The 16,242-nt window shown below is 42.8% G+C and overlaps 1 protein-coding gene across 2 annotated transcripts in view; it reads left to right on the top strand.

Annotated features, from left to right (window-relative positions):
• camkk2 (calcium/calmodulin-dependent protein kinase kinase 2) overlaps positions 1-15,816 on the top strand; it is a 19,935-nt gene extending 4,119 nt beyond the window's left edge. The window contains exons 2-18 of one of the 2 annotated variants that reach the window (XM_008292327.1): positions 2,169-2,468; positions 2,769-3,110; positions 3,853-3,900; positions 4,888-4,941; positions 7,514-7,565; positions 7,715-7,848; positions 8,478-8,514; positions 8,680-8,701; positions 8,830-8,918; positions 9,917-10,116; positions 10,327-10,380; positions 10,483-10,556; positions 10,683-10,770; positions 11,115-11,246; positions 12,192-12,295; positions 12,501-12,554; positions 13,502-15,816. In XM_008292327.1, the coding sequence (XP_008290549.1) occupies positions 2,238-2,468; positions 2,769-3,110; positions 3,853-3,900; positions 4,888-4,941; positions 7,514-7,565; positions 7,715-7,848; positions 8,478-8,514; positions 8,680-8,701; positions 8,830-8,918; positions 9,917-10,116; positions 10,327-10,380; positions 10,483-10,556; positions 10,683-10,770; positions 11,115-11,246; positions 12,192-12,295; positions 12,501-12,554; positions 13,502-13,574 (1,788 nt within the window). In that variant the 5' untranslated portion in view covers positions 2,169-2,237 and the 3' untranslated portion in view covers positions 13,575-15,816. The remainder of the gene's footprint in view (positions 1-2,168; positions 2,469-2,768; positions 3,111-3,852; positions 3,901-4,887; positions 4,942-7,513; positions 7,566-7,714; positions 7,849-8,477; positions 8,515-8,679; positions 8,702-8,829; positions 8,919-9,916; positions 10,117-10,326; positions 10,381-10,482; positions 10,557-10,682; positions 10,771-11,114; positions 11,247-12,191; positions 12,296-12,500; positions 12,555-13,501) is intronic. The other variant, XM_008292328.1, reaches the window with a different exon arrangement.
• Positions 15,817-16,242: the final 426 nt, after the last annotated feature.

The raw sequence follows: 16,242 nt of genomic DNA, 5'->3' as shown, positions 1-16,242 counted from the left end.
AAAATCAACATATCAGCATCATATATTTGCAATTGAAAAGCCTGTGTCATTTAATAAAGATAGTAAACACTTTTTGTAATAGCATGTGGCTGAAGAGACCAGGCAGTTACAAAAAAAACCTCAAAGTTCCTGCCCAGGAAGCCGTTATTCTCGTTGAGTCTCTGTACAAATGTGTGGTGGTTCTTTCCTTTTTGTTGGCTTACATCACTATATATAGGCTGGCAGTGGAGGTAGAGAGGCCACCTGGAGTGGGCGTCTCATCCCACACATGGTCCTCCTTCTGAACTTGGCTGGAGCTCCCACTGTCTTGTTTACCTCATGGCTTCCCTTTGTGTGTTTTTTTGTTGTGTGTATGTTGTTCTGCATCAGCTCCCACACACCGACAGAGCGCCGCAATCCTGTCAAAACCGTGACGGAAATCAAAGATCTCTCTCTCTCTCTCTCTTTTCTTTTTCCTCCTCCCGTCTGCTTTCCATCGCTCTTCAATCCTCTCGCAAGATAATGAGCAGATAATAAGCTGGGAGAGATGGAAATGGTCCTCTTGAAATTATGCAAAAAAAACAAGGTTTCGGTTCGATGTTGTGAAGGTAATAATTAACCGTGTTGTATAACTGACATCAAAAGCAGAACGAGCTTTTATAGACACGTCAAATCTGTCCACTTGCAGCAGGAAATTTGTGATACGAGACGTGTTTGCATGCATTAATTAGCACTTAACAGAATGTGTGGGAAAAGTCCAAGCTCCGCGGATGTTTGGTACGAAAGAAGAGCTGTAGCTGCTTATGTTTCAGAGCGAGCGAACAGCATCTCTGGTTGTTTCTGCCACACCTTTTTTTATTACACTCACAAGTTGCTTTGTCAGTAACGAAACCTTAGATGTGCACAGAAACTGCTTCGTCCTTTGTCGGAAGATTTATGTCAAGTATTTTTGGCTAATCAGATACAGCTACCCTCTGCTTTGAAAGCACTGTCGCTTTACTCCTGTGTGTGCAACAGAAACTGAAAACTGAGCATGCTTCAGGTAGTTATTGTCGATTTATATATGTGTAATATGTACTCTGTGTTAAGGCAGTTGTGGTATTATGCGTTTGAAGGAAAACATTAATACTGGAGCAGGAGGTTGGTGTAAATGCGGTCTCTGGGTCTTTGTCATCCTCTTCATGCCGTACTATTAAATTAAGGCAGAAATCCGAGATAAACGCGTAACATTATCTCCAGGTTGTTGTGCACCATGCAGCAGCTATTAGGATGAATGCGGCGTACGATAACCACGTCACTACAGGGAAAGTGCAGCTATTTTAAAACACAGTATTGAAGCTGCTGGTATCATTTGACTGATATTTGTGGATGTTGTTTTGCAGCATGTGCAGATTTATTATCCTGCATGAAGATTACAAAAACAATTGGATGCTGTGTGTTTCTATGCATTCACCAAAGCCGTCTGCAAATTAGGGATGCAATCGTAAATGGATTCAAGCATTAAATTGATTGTCAACAGCTTTGATAGTCAATTAATTGGTTTTTTTGGTACCTTTACTCTGAATATCGTTGGGTTGACGACATTTTTTTTACCATTTCCTGACATTTTATGGACCAAATGACTCCTTGATCGGTCGAGAAATTAATTGACAGATAAATGACGCTGAAAATAGTCGTTATTTGCAACCCTACTACAAATGAGGTTGAATTCAAGCTACTGCAGAATCTCAAGAAGAAATAAGAGATTTGGGCGGACAGTGTACATTCCTAGAATTTGGAAAAGAAAAGGTAGTAATGGGACTGATGTAGTTCTGGACTGGATGTGTGTTTCGAGTAAAGAACTAACCTGCTGTCACATCATGGAATAATAAATAAAACACAATTTATTTGCTGGATCAAAAGCTTAAGTGTGGGTGAGATTTTTCTAAAAGAGCTTTTTGTTGGGACAGCTCATAGGCAGACATTCAGAGATCTTCATCAGCGAGGGAGGTTCGGGGAATTGTCCGGTCATCTTATCAGGAAAGACAGATGCTGCAGAAGGGAGCAGATGGTTTTAATTTTACTGTCATTAGAGAATTTGAACAGAGATGGAGAGCAGTGTGCTTTTTTTTTTAGCATTTCAGGCAAACAGAAAAACAAGAGTTCTCTGTTTGTATTTTCTTATTCTGTGATTTTCTGTTGCATCTTAGGTACCATTCGCCCCCCGCGAGGTTCCCATCTGATGGAGCAGTGGTTGTCAGGCTTTGTGAAGACGCACCATGTTTCCCTGTCATGTAACCCCCTGGCCCTCTGCTGAGCCCCCGGCCTCCTGCGGTAGTCATGCACCCCCAGTGCAGCCCTCACAGCCCCTGCCTGATCTGCTGTGCAGCTGTCCTGCTCCACCTTTGAACACCCACTCTGAGACGCCCTCCCCGGACCCAATGGAGTCCCTCATCGTGGTTACGGAGTATGAACCCAGCAGACCGCCTGGAGAGGCCGGAGAGGAGGAGGTAAGATGAAACGTGCTCGGGTAACACTGTCTGCACAAGACGTAGAGCTTAATTGGCCGTTTGGGTCTTGTCATGTGTTGGGTTTTCTTGTTTGTTCAGTGGTGGTATTGGTAGAAGCTGCTTTTTCTTGTTATTGATTGCGTTGTACATGTGCTGCTGTTATTCTGTCTGTCTTGTAAATACAGAAAAAAGAAGGCAGAAATTGTATGAAGCTATATTCGTATTACCTTCAACTGAATCATCTATTACAGGATAATGCAGTAGTTAGAATTAAAACAATATGAATATGTGACATGTCAGGTAGAAGAAATGGACAGCTCCGAGACGCCCGAGCCAGCTTCCTCCACGGCGGCACCTTTCCGGACTCCATCCTGCGACCTGCTGTCCCATACAGTTGGTCGGCCAGAGGCTCTGCTTCCCGAAAGCCAAGAGCAAAGGGGAAGATTAAACCTGTCAGACAGGAAGCTATCTCTGCAGGAGCGCTCGCAATCGGCAACATCGCCCTGCAGCTCCCCTGGACTCAACGGGCGCTATATTTACCCATCATTACCGTACTCCCCCATCACGTCGCCCCACTCCTCTCCACGCTTGCCCCGCCGGCCCACCGTGGAGTCCCACAGTGTTTCCATCACAGACCTGCAGGTATGGTATTTTTTAAAAAGCTGTAAAACCTTCTTTGTAGTTGATTTTGCTGCTTGCAATGTGTCCTAGCCCGTATCCAACAAAATCAATACTGCTAACGTAGTCTAACGCTGATGTTTGTGACATTGATTACCGCGGTTCACTTTGTTATCAACGCTCCGCAGAGCCACGCCGATTTTGTCCGTAACCGATCACGAAATCACAGGAAACGAGCTAATGCGAGGTTACTGGCAGTGGAGTAATAATTGTGATTATATAATTTAGCATCTCTGCACCATCTGACCCAGCGTACTCCCTCAGGGACTGTGTATTGCCCAAAGCTTTACACATGAATGAACAGAACTAACTAATGTTCGCACAGAGCCGGTCTGTTTCAGTGGGTGCTCCTCTTGAACATGTGTTAGCGTATAATAATAAATATCACACTTAAGTAAGCGGAACCGCATGTGCGTTTGTCTCAAAAGCAGCAGCGCACTAAAGAGCGAGCTTTGTGGAGGCGGAGGTAAGAGGATGTAGTGTCAGTAGATAATAGCCGTGGTCCCTGTTACACATAGATGTAGATAGAAGCTGTCGTAATGCAACAGGCTGCGAAATATCTAAACTTCCCATGGGTGCACGAGGGCAGAAGTGTTTGCCGAGTCATAGTGACTTGCAAAAAAATGTGATGCATCTAGGGTAGGTAATTGCTAAAATAGGAGATGTGATTTTGAAAAGAAACCCATTTTCTCCTCCTTTCTTCAAGGACTGCGTTCAACTCAACCAGTACAAGCTGAAAGACGAGATTGGAAAGGTACCATCAGAGACAACTCGCTGATTGCTCCCTTTTCACCGACTCTTCCATTTTCTTCTTCTCCTTCTCCTTCTTCCTTCCTTCCGCCTACTGCATGTCTGTCAAGTAGCGCACATCATCAAGGACGTGCAGTAACAGTCTCTGATATCCTCTCTCCCGGCTGTCCTCATTTCCCAAACTCTGTGTAAACTACCAGGCCATGGGAGAGTTGGAAGATGGATGAGAGGCTGGTATAAATAGTGCTCTCTGAGGGCTGTGCAAGGCTTAGTGGATACAAGTGTGTGTGAGTGAGTGAGTGTGTGTGTGCACGTTTTAGATTGTGGATTTTGTAAGGCAGAATTTGCATGTATTTCTGCATGGATGTGGACGTGACAGTGAGTGTGTTTTTTTTTTTTTTGAGCCCAGTAGAGACAATTAAAGCCTTTTAAGTTTGCTGGACAGCCTCCTGTTATCAGACCATCTCTGGGACTGTAGGAGGAGCTCCGGGCTGCCCGTTCAATCTCCAATCTGCTCCCCCAGCAGGAGCTGATCCTGCCTCCCCCCTTCTCTCTCTCTCTGTTTGTTTTTTGCGCACGTATTTGTGCACACAGGCTACTAATTGGGCCCTACTTTTTATCCTGAATTTCCTGTGTGTGGGCAGGGGAGCTTGCTAACAGAATCCAGATCCAGTTTCCTTAATTAGCCTGAAATCAAAAATGAAAGAGAGAGAGAGAGAGAGATGATTTGAATTTCTCTGTTCTCACTTTGAAGCAGCTGGTACTCTCTCAGTGTACACTGTCAGCCCACTCACTTCCCTTGTGTGTGTGTGTGTGTGTGTGTGTGTGTGTGTATATATTTGTGTATTTGTTCCTGTGTGTATTTTTAAGTATTTTCGAATGTTTGCTTTGCACATAGTTTTTTTTTTTTTCTTGTCACACAAAGAACTGACAGCTGCTCAGTCTCACTTTTGGCTACTGGCTTCTATTCTCTTACTTATTCTCGTAACAGGGCTCCTATGGTGTTGTCAAGCTGGCCTACAACGAGGATGACAACACGTACTATGTAAGTCTTTGATGCACACATTGATACAGATGCGATCTCTTTCTAGCTATTAATATTACCTCACTTGTCTCTGGTTCCACACCCGCAGGCAAACCTCACACCAAAAAAATCCAACCGACTTGTCACATTTGCTGGGTGCGATTTTATGCGAAACCTCCACATGTGAAAACGTCTCGAGATAATTGAGCTCGAGCTGACTAATGTAATAACGCATCAGCTCGAGCTTTTCTGTTTGCTGCTCACGATTATTGCTGCAATTCTCATTAAGCTGCGTGATTGTGACTAACAATGACATGGGGATTATTTTATTATTTCTCCCAAGTGACAAGGCCCACATGTCACATTTAGTGATTATATCATTGGCGTAATAACAGAGGGCGCTGAGGCTATTAGGGAGGAATCTGTTTCCCCTCGAACAGGGAAAATATCTGCCGAACAATGTAGCTGCCTGTCACGCACTGTGCTCGATTTTAAACGTTGACTGGATGGTTGGCGGCTACAGGCAGCGGTAGGAAGAGTAAACAGCAACGGTACTCAAGTAGACTCAAGTAGAAGTAAAAGTACTCATAAAAATCAGTACTTGAGTAAAAAAAAGTAACTTGTAAAAAAAACTACTCAAGTATTGCGTAACTTCAGATGCAATTAATTGCATAAAAATCCATATCAGTAATATATCATGCTGTAGTTTGCATAAAAAATAGAATCTTAATAAAGACAAGCCTCATATTCAAACAACTGAAACTTCCCAACCTGTAAGCTTTGTGTGCTTGAATACACTTGTTCTGAGATATCCTCACTGACATCAAGGCAGTCGTAGTAGCTTTTTTTATAAAATTTAGCCCAACTTTGGAGCGTTATATCATTCCCATGCGGATAAGCTAGCATGATACGCTTGGTATGTGTTTATTCCTTAGGTTCTCTAGTTTCATATGATATATGTATTCCTTACGTTGCGTTAACAATGGAGCCGCTACACTCGCTAAAAGGCGGTATACAGTTAACCCGGCGACAGGCGGATTAGCTACCAACAGAGGTGGGCTGTGCAGTAGAAAAACCCTTCCTCATTTTGTTAACCTGTATATAAGTCGACTCACTCGATGTTAGCTTGTTAGCGTTGCTATCATGAGTAACAGTTCAGTCTACTTACCATCACATGTTATTCTGGTAGATTAGTCGTAGCAACTGGCCTTGCTTGAGTTCCTTGAAGAAGTTTCATCCAAGAGGCTCCATCAGTTCTGACTGACTAGTTGGGAGTTCCAGATATCCGAAAGAAGCCATTAACACTTGAGTTTCGGTTTCAGTTGGGGGTGTTAATGGCTCCTTTAGGATATCAGTATCTGGAACTCCAAACTAGTCCATGACCTGGATGACTGAGAATCTTCACAGACATCTTACCATCACATGCTTTCTCAGATTTGATGTGGAATTCTTGAAAATGGAGATTTCCACCATTTTGGGCCGACAAAGTAGGCAGCACATCATATGACTGTTGGTTCTTGACATTTGAAAGACAAACAGGGTCTGACAATGGGGCCAGCAATGTGTCATTGTCTGAGGGAGATGCTGGCGTTTTATCTTCTGCCATGTTCTTGAACCACAGTGAGGTGAAGGGGGTCGGTGGAGGGGCGGGCCACACCTCCATCCACCTGCAGAACTGCACTTCTGCATCTGAGCTCGTCTGAATTTATTCGTAGATAAATTTATGTAACGACAAGCATGTAGCCCAAAGTAACGGAGTAAAAGTACATTTATTTTCTCACAAATTTGCTCGAGCAAGAGTAAAAGTATTCTGCAAATAACTACTCTGAAAAGTATGATTTATCAAAAAAATACTCAAGTACATGTAACAGAGTAAATGTAGCGCGTTACTACCCATCACTGGCTACAGGGATGTTCCCGGTCATCTCTGACTCGCTGGACATTTCCAGCGCATGAATGTAATCTATCTCTGGGTTAAATCATTTTGATGATTTGACTGCAAATTCTTAAGCTAGCCATTATAAACACTGAATAGTTCCACTTTGTGATCTGGCAGCTAAGAATACACGGTCGGATTAGATGTTTGAAAACATTCCTTTGAGAATTCATCACAGTTTTTCCGTTTCCCTTGGGAAAACTGTGAAAAAAAATGTTTTATTTAGCATCTACAGTAACGAGAATAACAAACCTCACAGACCAAGCAGCACGGAGGAAAAACATGTTGTGCACTTATCGAGTGTGTGTCAATCATCCTGCATACGCCATGACTGGCGGCAGCGTCTTCTTTTGTAATCCTACCTTTCATAATCTCTTGTACTGATGACACTGCTCGGTGTTTGTAGTCACAAACACACAAAGGACGTTCAAGGTGGAGAGAAATTTCTAGGTGCTGATAGTCATCTGTAGGTGTGTGAGTGGGCGCGCTGTCAAATAAGCGCCATATCACCATTCTGTATCTTGCTCATCTTTTTTGTCTGCCTTTCTGTTCATCTGTTCTTTGGATCTCTTGCCCGCTGGACTCTCCCACCCCCTCTCCATTTTTCTCTTATCCTCCTCCAATCCAAATCCATTTCCCTCTCTCTCTCTCCTGTAGGCGATGAAGGTGCTGTCCAAGAGAAGGCTGATGAGGCAGGCAGGTTTCCCACGTAAGTCTGGAGTCGAGGGCAGATGGTTAACACAGCAGAGAGCGCAATCTGTGATGCACCGCTGATACATTATCGTTGCATACCGGTGCTTAAGTCCAGCCTGTCTTTGTTCTTGTCCTTCCCTTGTCACCTACGTTGTCCTCAATCAGGGAGACCTCCTCCTCGTGGAGCCAGAGCGGCCCCCGAGGGTCCCGCTCAGCCTAAAGGACCACTGGAGAGAGTCTACCAAGAGATAGCGATCCTTAAAAAGCTGGACCATCCTAATGTAGTCAAACTGGTGGAGGTGAGTTAAAGCACAAGCAGTCTGCCATTTTAGTGTAATTTGAACCGTACACTTTGGCTCACTTTAAACATGCTGTCTTATCAGTAGATTTCCACACTAGCCAAATACTTCCTTCTGTAATCTGTTGCCCTTGTTTAAGTTCACGTGTTATTTGTGAACACACTTTGAAAGCAAAGCAAACACCAGAGTCACATGCTTTGTATTTTCTCACCTACTTGGACAATAAAGCCAATTCTGACTTTCATTCCGATTCAGAAATAAAAAAAAACCTCCAGTCTGCAGTGTCCGTCTCATGAGAATGCGACAGATAAACATCAAAACAACATCCACGAAGGATTATTTTCAAATCACCCTGGAGTATTAAGCTCACTCTAAACACAAAGGGGAAGCAAAAGAAAGTTCGAGAGCAGGAAATGATGCAAGTGTTTTCCTCGAATACATCTGACTTCTGTTCATACATGGCTGTGTGTCTCATCAACACTGTTCATTTTAACACCACCGGCAGCGACCTGTGTGCAGTTATTAGCAGTAAAGGTGTATTTGATATTATGAGAAGGTAATCTATTGTGTGTATCTGTGTGTGTGTGTGTGTTTATGCTAATTTCCATCCCCCTGTGATTCGGTGCCAGGTTTTGGACGACCCCAGCGAGGACCATCTGTACATGGGTATGTTGCGTTCACACAGTCAACCTTGAGATAAACACGTAAACAAACATCACAGAGAAAGCAAGCGAGCATAAAGGAAGGTCGTTCGAACCTCATCTTAAAGTTTGTGTCTTAAAAAGCTTCTCCTCCTCCTCCTCACTAACCTCATGTGTGTTTCTGTCACAGTGTTTGAGCTGGTGAAGCAGGGGTAAGCTATAAGCCTCTTTTATGCTAATGATTGTGACACTGGAATGAGCTCAGTCTCATTAGGTGTGATTGCTAATGAGCGCGCATGTGTGTGTGTGTACCTGTTTACGTTTCCTCATGTGTATCCAGAGCTGTGATGGAAGTGCCGACAGATAAACCTTTCAGCGAGGACCAGGCGCGTTTTTACTTCCAGGATCTGCTCAGGGGAATCGAGTACCGTGAGTGTGCTGTTACTCTTCCACTCAGCCTGCGACCGTGTTAAGTGTGGGTTCGTTGGGGTTGTTTATCTCTCTTGGATGATTTGTCACACGTTAGGATTAGATTTAGATTCACAGCTGATTCAGGATTGGTTGTTAAATTGCAGTTTAGTATAAAATCTTGTCCGGATTTTTACTGATTTGTAGCGTAAATTAATTTTTGTAGTTGTTAAACTCAGAATCTGGCAGTTTTTTATATCTTAAATTCCAAAAAATTTACTTCTTTTGCCATACAGATATGATTATGTGACTGCAGCTATGCTAATATGCCTTCTCCCCCCCCTGTAGAGATAAGAGTCTATATTAAATGGCTGCGAATATCTAAGTTATAATTACACGATAGTGGTAACAAGACAAAGCTCTTTCTGCGTTACCGAGATCTGCCCTCGTCCAATAATTCTCCCCCTGCCATTTACACAAGTCCTTCATCTTGACTCCAGCCACCCACAAGGCTCATTTCACATCATCTCAGCAGCTCTTAATGCGTTTCAGCACAGGAGAAGAGCTTTTTGCGCCGAGAGTGTCGTCTAGGAGACTAGCGCCGGGGAAAGGAGAGGGAGGGCTCTGAACCGGGGGCACAGGAATAGTCAGGGCTCACTAAGTGCTCATCGCAGGTAGTTCGTTAAATGATGCCGTTTAAACAGACGAGCACGACTCGCTTCGTTTTGTTTTTTTTGTTTTGACATCTTAAGAAGCAGCCGTGGGCGTCATCCTCTCTGTTGATGGGAGTCATTTGATGAAATGTTTATCCAACTAAGTGAAGTGCGAGACATTTTTCCTCATGAGTCCAAGTCATTGTTGTTCAAAATTTGAATACATTAAAGCTGTGAAGATGCTGTTTTAAGACTCCTACATGCAGCACACACCTGGTTGTGCTTAAAGAGAATAAGAACAATATTCTTCTTAATTATTGCTGTGAGCAGAATTCTACAAACGTTAATCATTTTTGTTTTCATCAGTACATTATCAGAGGATCATCCACAGAGACGTCAAACCCTCCAACCTGCTGGTGGGAGAAGACGGACACATCAAGATCGCGGACTTCGGCGTCAGCAACCAGTTTGAAGGAGCTGACGCCCTCCTGACCAGCACGGTGGGAACACCTGCTTTTCTTGCCCCTGAAGCGCTCTCCGAGACCAGAAAGAACTTCTCTGGAAAGGTGAAGCAGCAGCAGTCGGCTAACTAGTGCCATCTGGGGATGAGTTTCAGAAATGCAAGAACCTTTTGCTTTCTGTTTCTCATGTTCTTAGCGTTAGCACTGTCCTCGTTTTCATATTTATCATATTTTTTTGTGTATGATGGCAAAATTCAACCACCATGAGCCAAAAATGAAATGAAATATTTATCCTATTTTGTTTTCTTTACGAAGGCTTTGGATGTTTGGGCGATGGGAGTGACGCTTTATTGCTTCGTCTTTGGAGTGGTGAGTGTGTGCAGTAGACTAAACACTGCTAGCTTTGTTTAAATTATTGTTATTTATTTACAATCTCTAATCTTCCATTGAAACTCTTTCATGTGTTCACAGTGTCCGTTTATGGATGAGCGCATTCTCAGTCTTCATCAAAAAATCAAGACTCAGCCTGTGGTGTTACCTGAACAGTAAGTTCTGCTTCTCCTCTCATTCGTCTGAAGGCTGTTGCTTATTTTATTTAATACACATTTTCCCCCTTATTTGCTATGTTTTTACTTAGTTACTGCAGCTGTGTTTTCTCCCTGTAACAACAGCGCTGACATATCAGACGATCTCAAAGACTTGTTGTTGAAAATGCTCGACAAGAACCCAGAGACCAGGATATCGATCCCACAGATTAAGGTAAACGCTCTGACGAAGCAGTTAGCTGTCTTCAATATCGCATTGTTTATGTTTATGGGTTGATGTTCTGCTGTTTGCCAATAATTTTAGACTAATAACTGTTTGCCTTTTCACCTGTAACCACCTGACTCCTCTTATTTCGTTGCTGTTGTACGATAAACCAGTTTGGTGACATGACTAGCTGATGTTGATCTACTTAAACAGAACTTTGCGCTTGCATCAGTCCTGTTAAATTCATAGCGGTGCGCCTCCGAAGATGCCGCGTCTGAGTTTGTACATGTGTCAGAGAATCCAAGTGAAATACACACACAGATCCCCTTTGGTTTCCTTGTGCTCGCGTCAAGGTGCACCCGTGGGTGACGAGGCATGGTGCCGAGCCTCTCCCTCCAGAGGACGACAACTGCTGTATGCTGATTGAGGTGACCGAGGAGGAAGTGGAGAATTCTGTTAAACACATCCCGAGCCTGGCGACAGTGGTGAGAACCAGAACTGTTTTGTCTCTCGCAGAAACCGCAACAAACATCTCAGTCACACTTGAGTCTCATTCGTTTGTGCTTCTGGTGTCATTAAGTAAAGTGTCACAGATGGGTGCAGCTTGTTCAGCTGAACTGAAAGACGAGTGAGAATCAAAGTCTGTCAGGAGCAAGTTATTTGCTAATTCCACGTACATCTGGATTAGTCTGTAAAGTGTATTTTTAGGTACTTACATTTCATGTACCTCTATATTTGCACTACCCACAGCATCGTCACCATACCTACTCTCTTTGTGCTATGGCACATGTATGACTCATGTAGTCTTTTTAATTTATTCTCATTTTACATTACTTAAAGCCAAGCGTTGTGAGAAATATGACAGTTTTCACATGAACTTATTTCTTCTGTGAATTTTTATATTTTTTTATACTTTTAAAATGTATTATTATTATTTTTTTTTTTATTTTTATTTTTTCATAATGTCGCTTTAAAAGCAAAGAAAATATGCGGACATTTTTTTTCCTTTGCTTTTAAAGTGAGCTTGTAAAATACATTTTTTTAAAATTAAAAAAGAAAAATATTGTGAAAAAATTTAAATAAATAAAACAATTAATTAGAAAAATTTATAAATTAAAAAATTAAAAAAATAAATAAATAAAAAAGAAAAGAAAATATTATTTTAATTATTTTATTTGTCTTTATATTTCTACTTTTATTAGCCTTTTCTTTTATGGATTCATTTTTGATTAATATCCCTTTATTTTGCCACATTATTTATTTTTTATTTTATTTATTCTTCTTTTCATTTCCACTTTTATTTTATTATTCTTTTATTGATTTATTTGTGTAATTTTTTCACTGCTCCATAACGATGTGTCTCCAGTGCGATAAAAACACAATGTTAAAAAAAAACTTGGTTTTGTGTCTTTTTCTTCATTTTCCTGCAGATCCTGGTGAGAACCATGTTGAGGAAGCGCTCCTTTGGGAACCCCTTCGACTGGGGCCGGAAAGAGGAGCGCAGCAGTTTGTGCGCTCCGGGCCAAACGCTCACGTGAGTTCACAGACACGACTCTGTCTCTGGATGTCTTTTGCAGTCATATTTGGAGTCACGGCGCTCATAGCAGCGTGCTGTCACTACCGTGTTCTCACTGCTGGGTCCTCTTATACTCTCTACCGGCCAACACTTGTTAAGAAGTTTGTCGTAGAGACTGCTAGTAGGCTGTTGTTATTCTCTCCCCTCCTCTCCTGCCCTGTAGGAAAGGCAGAGCAGGCAATGTGAGGTACTGCTACATTCACTGTAACCAGAAAAGGTAAATGATGTGAGGACGAGTCTTGCCTGCTGTAGTCCTGTTTAAGCACTAGAGAACATACTGTAAGACCCCCTAGCATGACCGCTTCCCAACATGGCTGTGGTGACCAAATGCTGTCGTGCATCAAGTTTGTAAACTAGCCTGTGCTGGTTTAGGGGTGTTTGGACAAGCCATCTCTGGGAACGCTGCGCCTCGCTCAGGAGTCTGTAGTAGCTGCAGTGTTGTGTATGTCATTGTCTAAGGGTGCTTTTGGTGTAGCGTTTAATTATAGAGCAAAATATAGTAAGTGACGTTCTTCAAATAATCACCAATCAAACCCAGAGTAGCTCTTAAATACTCACACATTTTTACCGTGACCACGTGATGTGTGGAATCATGTCCCATATTAGCGGAGACACCTGCACCACCTTAACGCATCCAGTTGTAGCTGACACTCGCACACCGCAGGAACACTGGGTGGTGTTGTGTTGATTGGCATCAGTGTGTAACGCAGCACAGTGCGACACCAGACTCCTAACACTTTTAAACATCTCAGCCTCTGTGACAAAACAAAAGAAGCACAAGTTCATCCCGAGCCAAGAGCATCCGTTTATCTCGATAAGTCGTTCCTCATCCCTCTGCATGACGCGCTCGTAGCATTCAAGGATTTGCCTGTAAACTCTTGTTATCCTAACAGAAACGATTAACCTCTTCAATATAACAGTCCCCCCCAGTTTTTGACCTTTTCTCGGTTTTTGCATATTTCCTTGAGCTCCCCTCTTTGTTTACTGTACGTGGTGTAGAATGAAATGAGCTCCTCGGCGCGCCTCCGCTTATGTAACACTCAAATGCTTGCTTTCATTTCCCCCAAACAGGGCTAAATGCTAGCTTGTTTGTTTTGCTGTTTCGGCGGGTTGACAGTCGGCTCGCAGCGCCGCTACGAACTAATTCTGTGGTGTGTTACTTAGGAAACAGGAGAGCGGTGACGGCGTGAGGAGTATGGAGCTGCCCTACGTGGGAGAGGATGAAGCTCTTTCCTGATGCAGAGGGTTCATTATGCACGCCGGTCTCCGCCTGCCTGCAGCCACACAGCACGACACCCCTTTACTCACCGTTTTCTACTGGCAGCCTACACGTTTCCGGACGAGTGTGACGGACGCTTAAAAAAAAACACAAGGAAGGATTTACTGATTTAAGGCACTTTGACAACCATTTCCTTTTGTTCTGCTTCGTTTGGGGCTTGTGGGACCCTTCCAGGAGAGAATCCTCCTGCACCTTGAACCCTCCTCCTCCTCTTCCTCCTCCTCCTCCTCCTCTTATCCTGCATGCGTTTATAGTCCCAGCATGCTTCGTCTCAGGCTTCTACTGTACAGGTTTAATCATAGTTTAGCCGCTCGTGTTTCTCCTCGTCTTTACTCGACGATACTTTCAGGTACGCGGGAACAAGACGCGGTGGCGGTTTACGGGGGGAGGGGGGCTGGTTGTCTTCGCCATCGACGCTCTGTCTTTGAGCAGAGCGGGTTTCTTGACAACGATTGTCTGGTCCGCGCTGCTCCGGAGCGGCGGCGCCCAGTTTTGTAACATATTTTGGAGTTGAAGCATCTGTACAGGGGAGTGAGAAAAATGTTTACTTCATTGAATGCATGCGTTTACTTTTCCCAATGCAAACACTGTATAAGCTATTTATGAACGTTACGGACGCGCTTACAGACATCCCTGGTTGACGCTTTTATTTATTTATTTTGGTCATTTACTACAATCGATAGAGAGCTTTAAAACAGTTGTGCAATGTGAACAATCACTTTACTCATTACTGCAGCGACACGGCATAGAAAAACTTCTAGTGAATCCTTTTTAAGTGAACGCGTTTATGATTTTTAGCTGTTCGGTATCATGTTTTTAAACTCATGGAGATAGATTGAGTATTAAAGCTACTGGTCGACCTGAAGGTGTTGGTGCAAAATAACTCTGCAGGTTATTGTTCTGCTTTTGTTGTTTCACAACTGTGTCACGTTTTAGTTTCACTTCTCATAACGGATGTCTGCGTGGAGGCTAAAAATTATTTGAACCTCAAGTTAAAATCCTGAATGTTTGTTTTATGTTTTGAATTGTATTATTTTTTAGAAAAACGCACATTTTAGGACACCAAAAACTTTTAATTGTTTATCCAACTATTAGGACTGGCTACTGAGTTGAGGTCGGGATGGAAGCAGAGTGCAGATGCAGACTTTTTTTGTATAAATCTATGCATGACATATCTGTAGAGGTGTTTTAACTTTGCTCGGAGACGGAGGCCACTCTTTCTACTTTTAAAATACTTTTAGTTCGTCGATGTGCTTCATTTCAGATCCCAGAGCCGTAACCTTTTCTTCTTTTTCTTTGCCCTTCATTCGTTTTCCCACCGTCGGCGTTGGTGTCAGTATAGATAACCTGATGTGTCTCTAGAGTACCCACACGATATCGATTCTAACGTTTAATGCTTCCACTCACTAATTATTTCAGCACTCGCGTGTTGAATGTACGAGAAAGGGACTGGAATTTCTTTTTGTACTTACTGTTTGCATGTCACTCTGAACTGTACCTACTGTATGTCTGTTTTTAAGACTATGCACACGTCTTTATGGTGCAACGGTTCGCCCTGTCCGACGGTCACGCGCACACTCGGATGCAGAGGGCTCTGTGTGGTTGATTGATGCTAATTTATTTTGTTGTTTCATTTCCTGCAAGATCTAATTAAGTCGTGCGTCTTCGCTGTCACGCAGAGGAGGGCGCTCTGGTTTTTAGTTTTCCATTTTTTAAGTGTAGTTCCAGTGACGATAGCCGACAGTTTATTAAGATCCACGAGTTTTTTTTGTTTTGTGTCGTGAAACGTCGTCGCACACGTTAGCATTTAACCGGGACGCGTACATTCCCTTCGGTGTGAGTATTTTGCCCTCCTTGACCAACAAGAATGAATGACGGAGCAAACCACAAAAACAACAACATGATAAATATTTTCTACGTATTAAAACTTGGTAGTTTGTTTCAACACACCTGCCCGTTGTTGTGAACGCGGCCGGGCTCAGTGATTAACCTTTACTTGGTTTTGCATTCTGTAGGGTCACTCATGTTCTTCAGAGCTGTGGGGGCTCTTTTCTCCCCTCGATGCATGCCAACATACTGACCACTGTATCGTCATAGCATGAGAGGCTCCTGAACACAAAGCGGGACCTCTGGATTAGTTATTCTCTACATACTGTACCTTGTTCATCAATTTGAATAAAATATTATTGCCTTTCTGTAATGGGGTTTTTTGTCGTGTCATTGTTAGGTGCAGTTTCACACGTTGGCCACTAGTGTGCGCTGTGCACCGTCACATCTCTGTGGGTTGAATAAAACATTGTGTTCCTTTTATATACAGTAGATACACAACAAACACACATTTATCTGCTTCTACTTAACACTGAATGTACTTAAACTTTATCTTCTACATCCCAGCTATGTGTTAAATTCTTCTTTTTTGCATTACCACGATGCAACATTTCCATTTTTAAATCTTTACTTCCATAGACTGTATTTGCTCAGAGTTTGTCCACCTTTCTTTAACGCTTGTGTTCGCTCAAGAGGAAAGCTCTGCAGTTAAATGCCAAACAGAATCCTTCAGTGACTTTATCTGTAGTTCATCTATTCGCCACTAGATGCTGACTTTGAGCAAAAATACATTCCAGAC

The sequence above is a fragment of the Stegastes partitus genome, unplaced genomic scaffold (assembly GCF_000690725.1).
Source record: "Stegastes partitus isolate 25-593 unplaced genomic scaffold, Stegastes_partitus-1.0.2 Scaffold803, whole genome shotgun sequence".
NCBI lineage: Eukaryota > Metazoa > Chordata > Actinopteri > Pomacentridae > Stegastes > Stegastes partitus.
The sequence above is the reverse complement of the archived record's forward strand: the minus strand, read 5'-3'. Positions and strand labels throughout refer to the sequence as shown.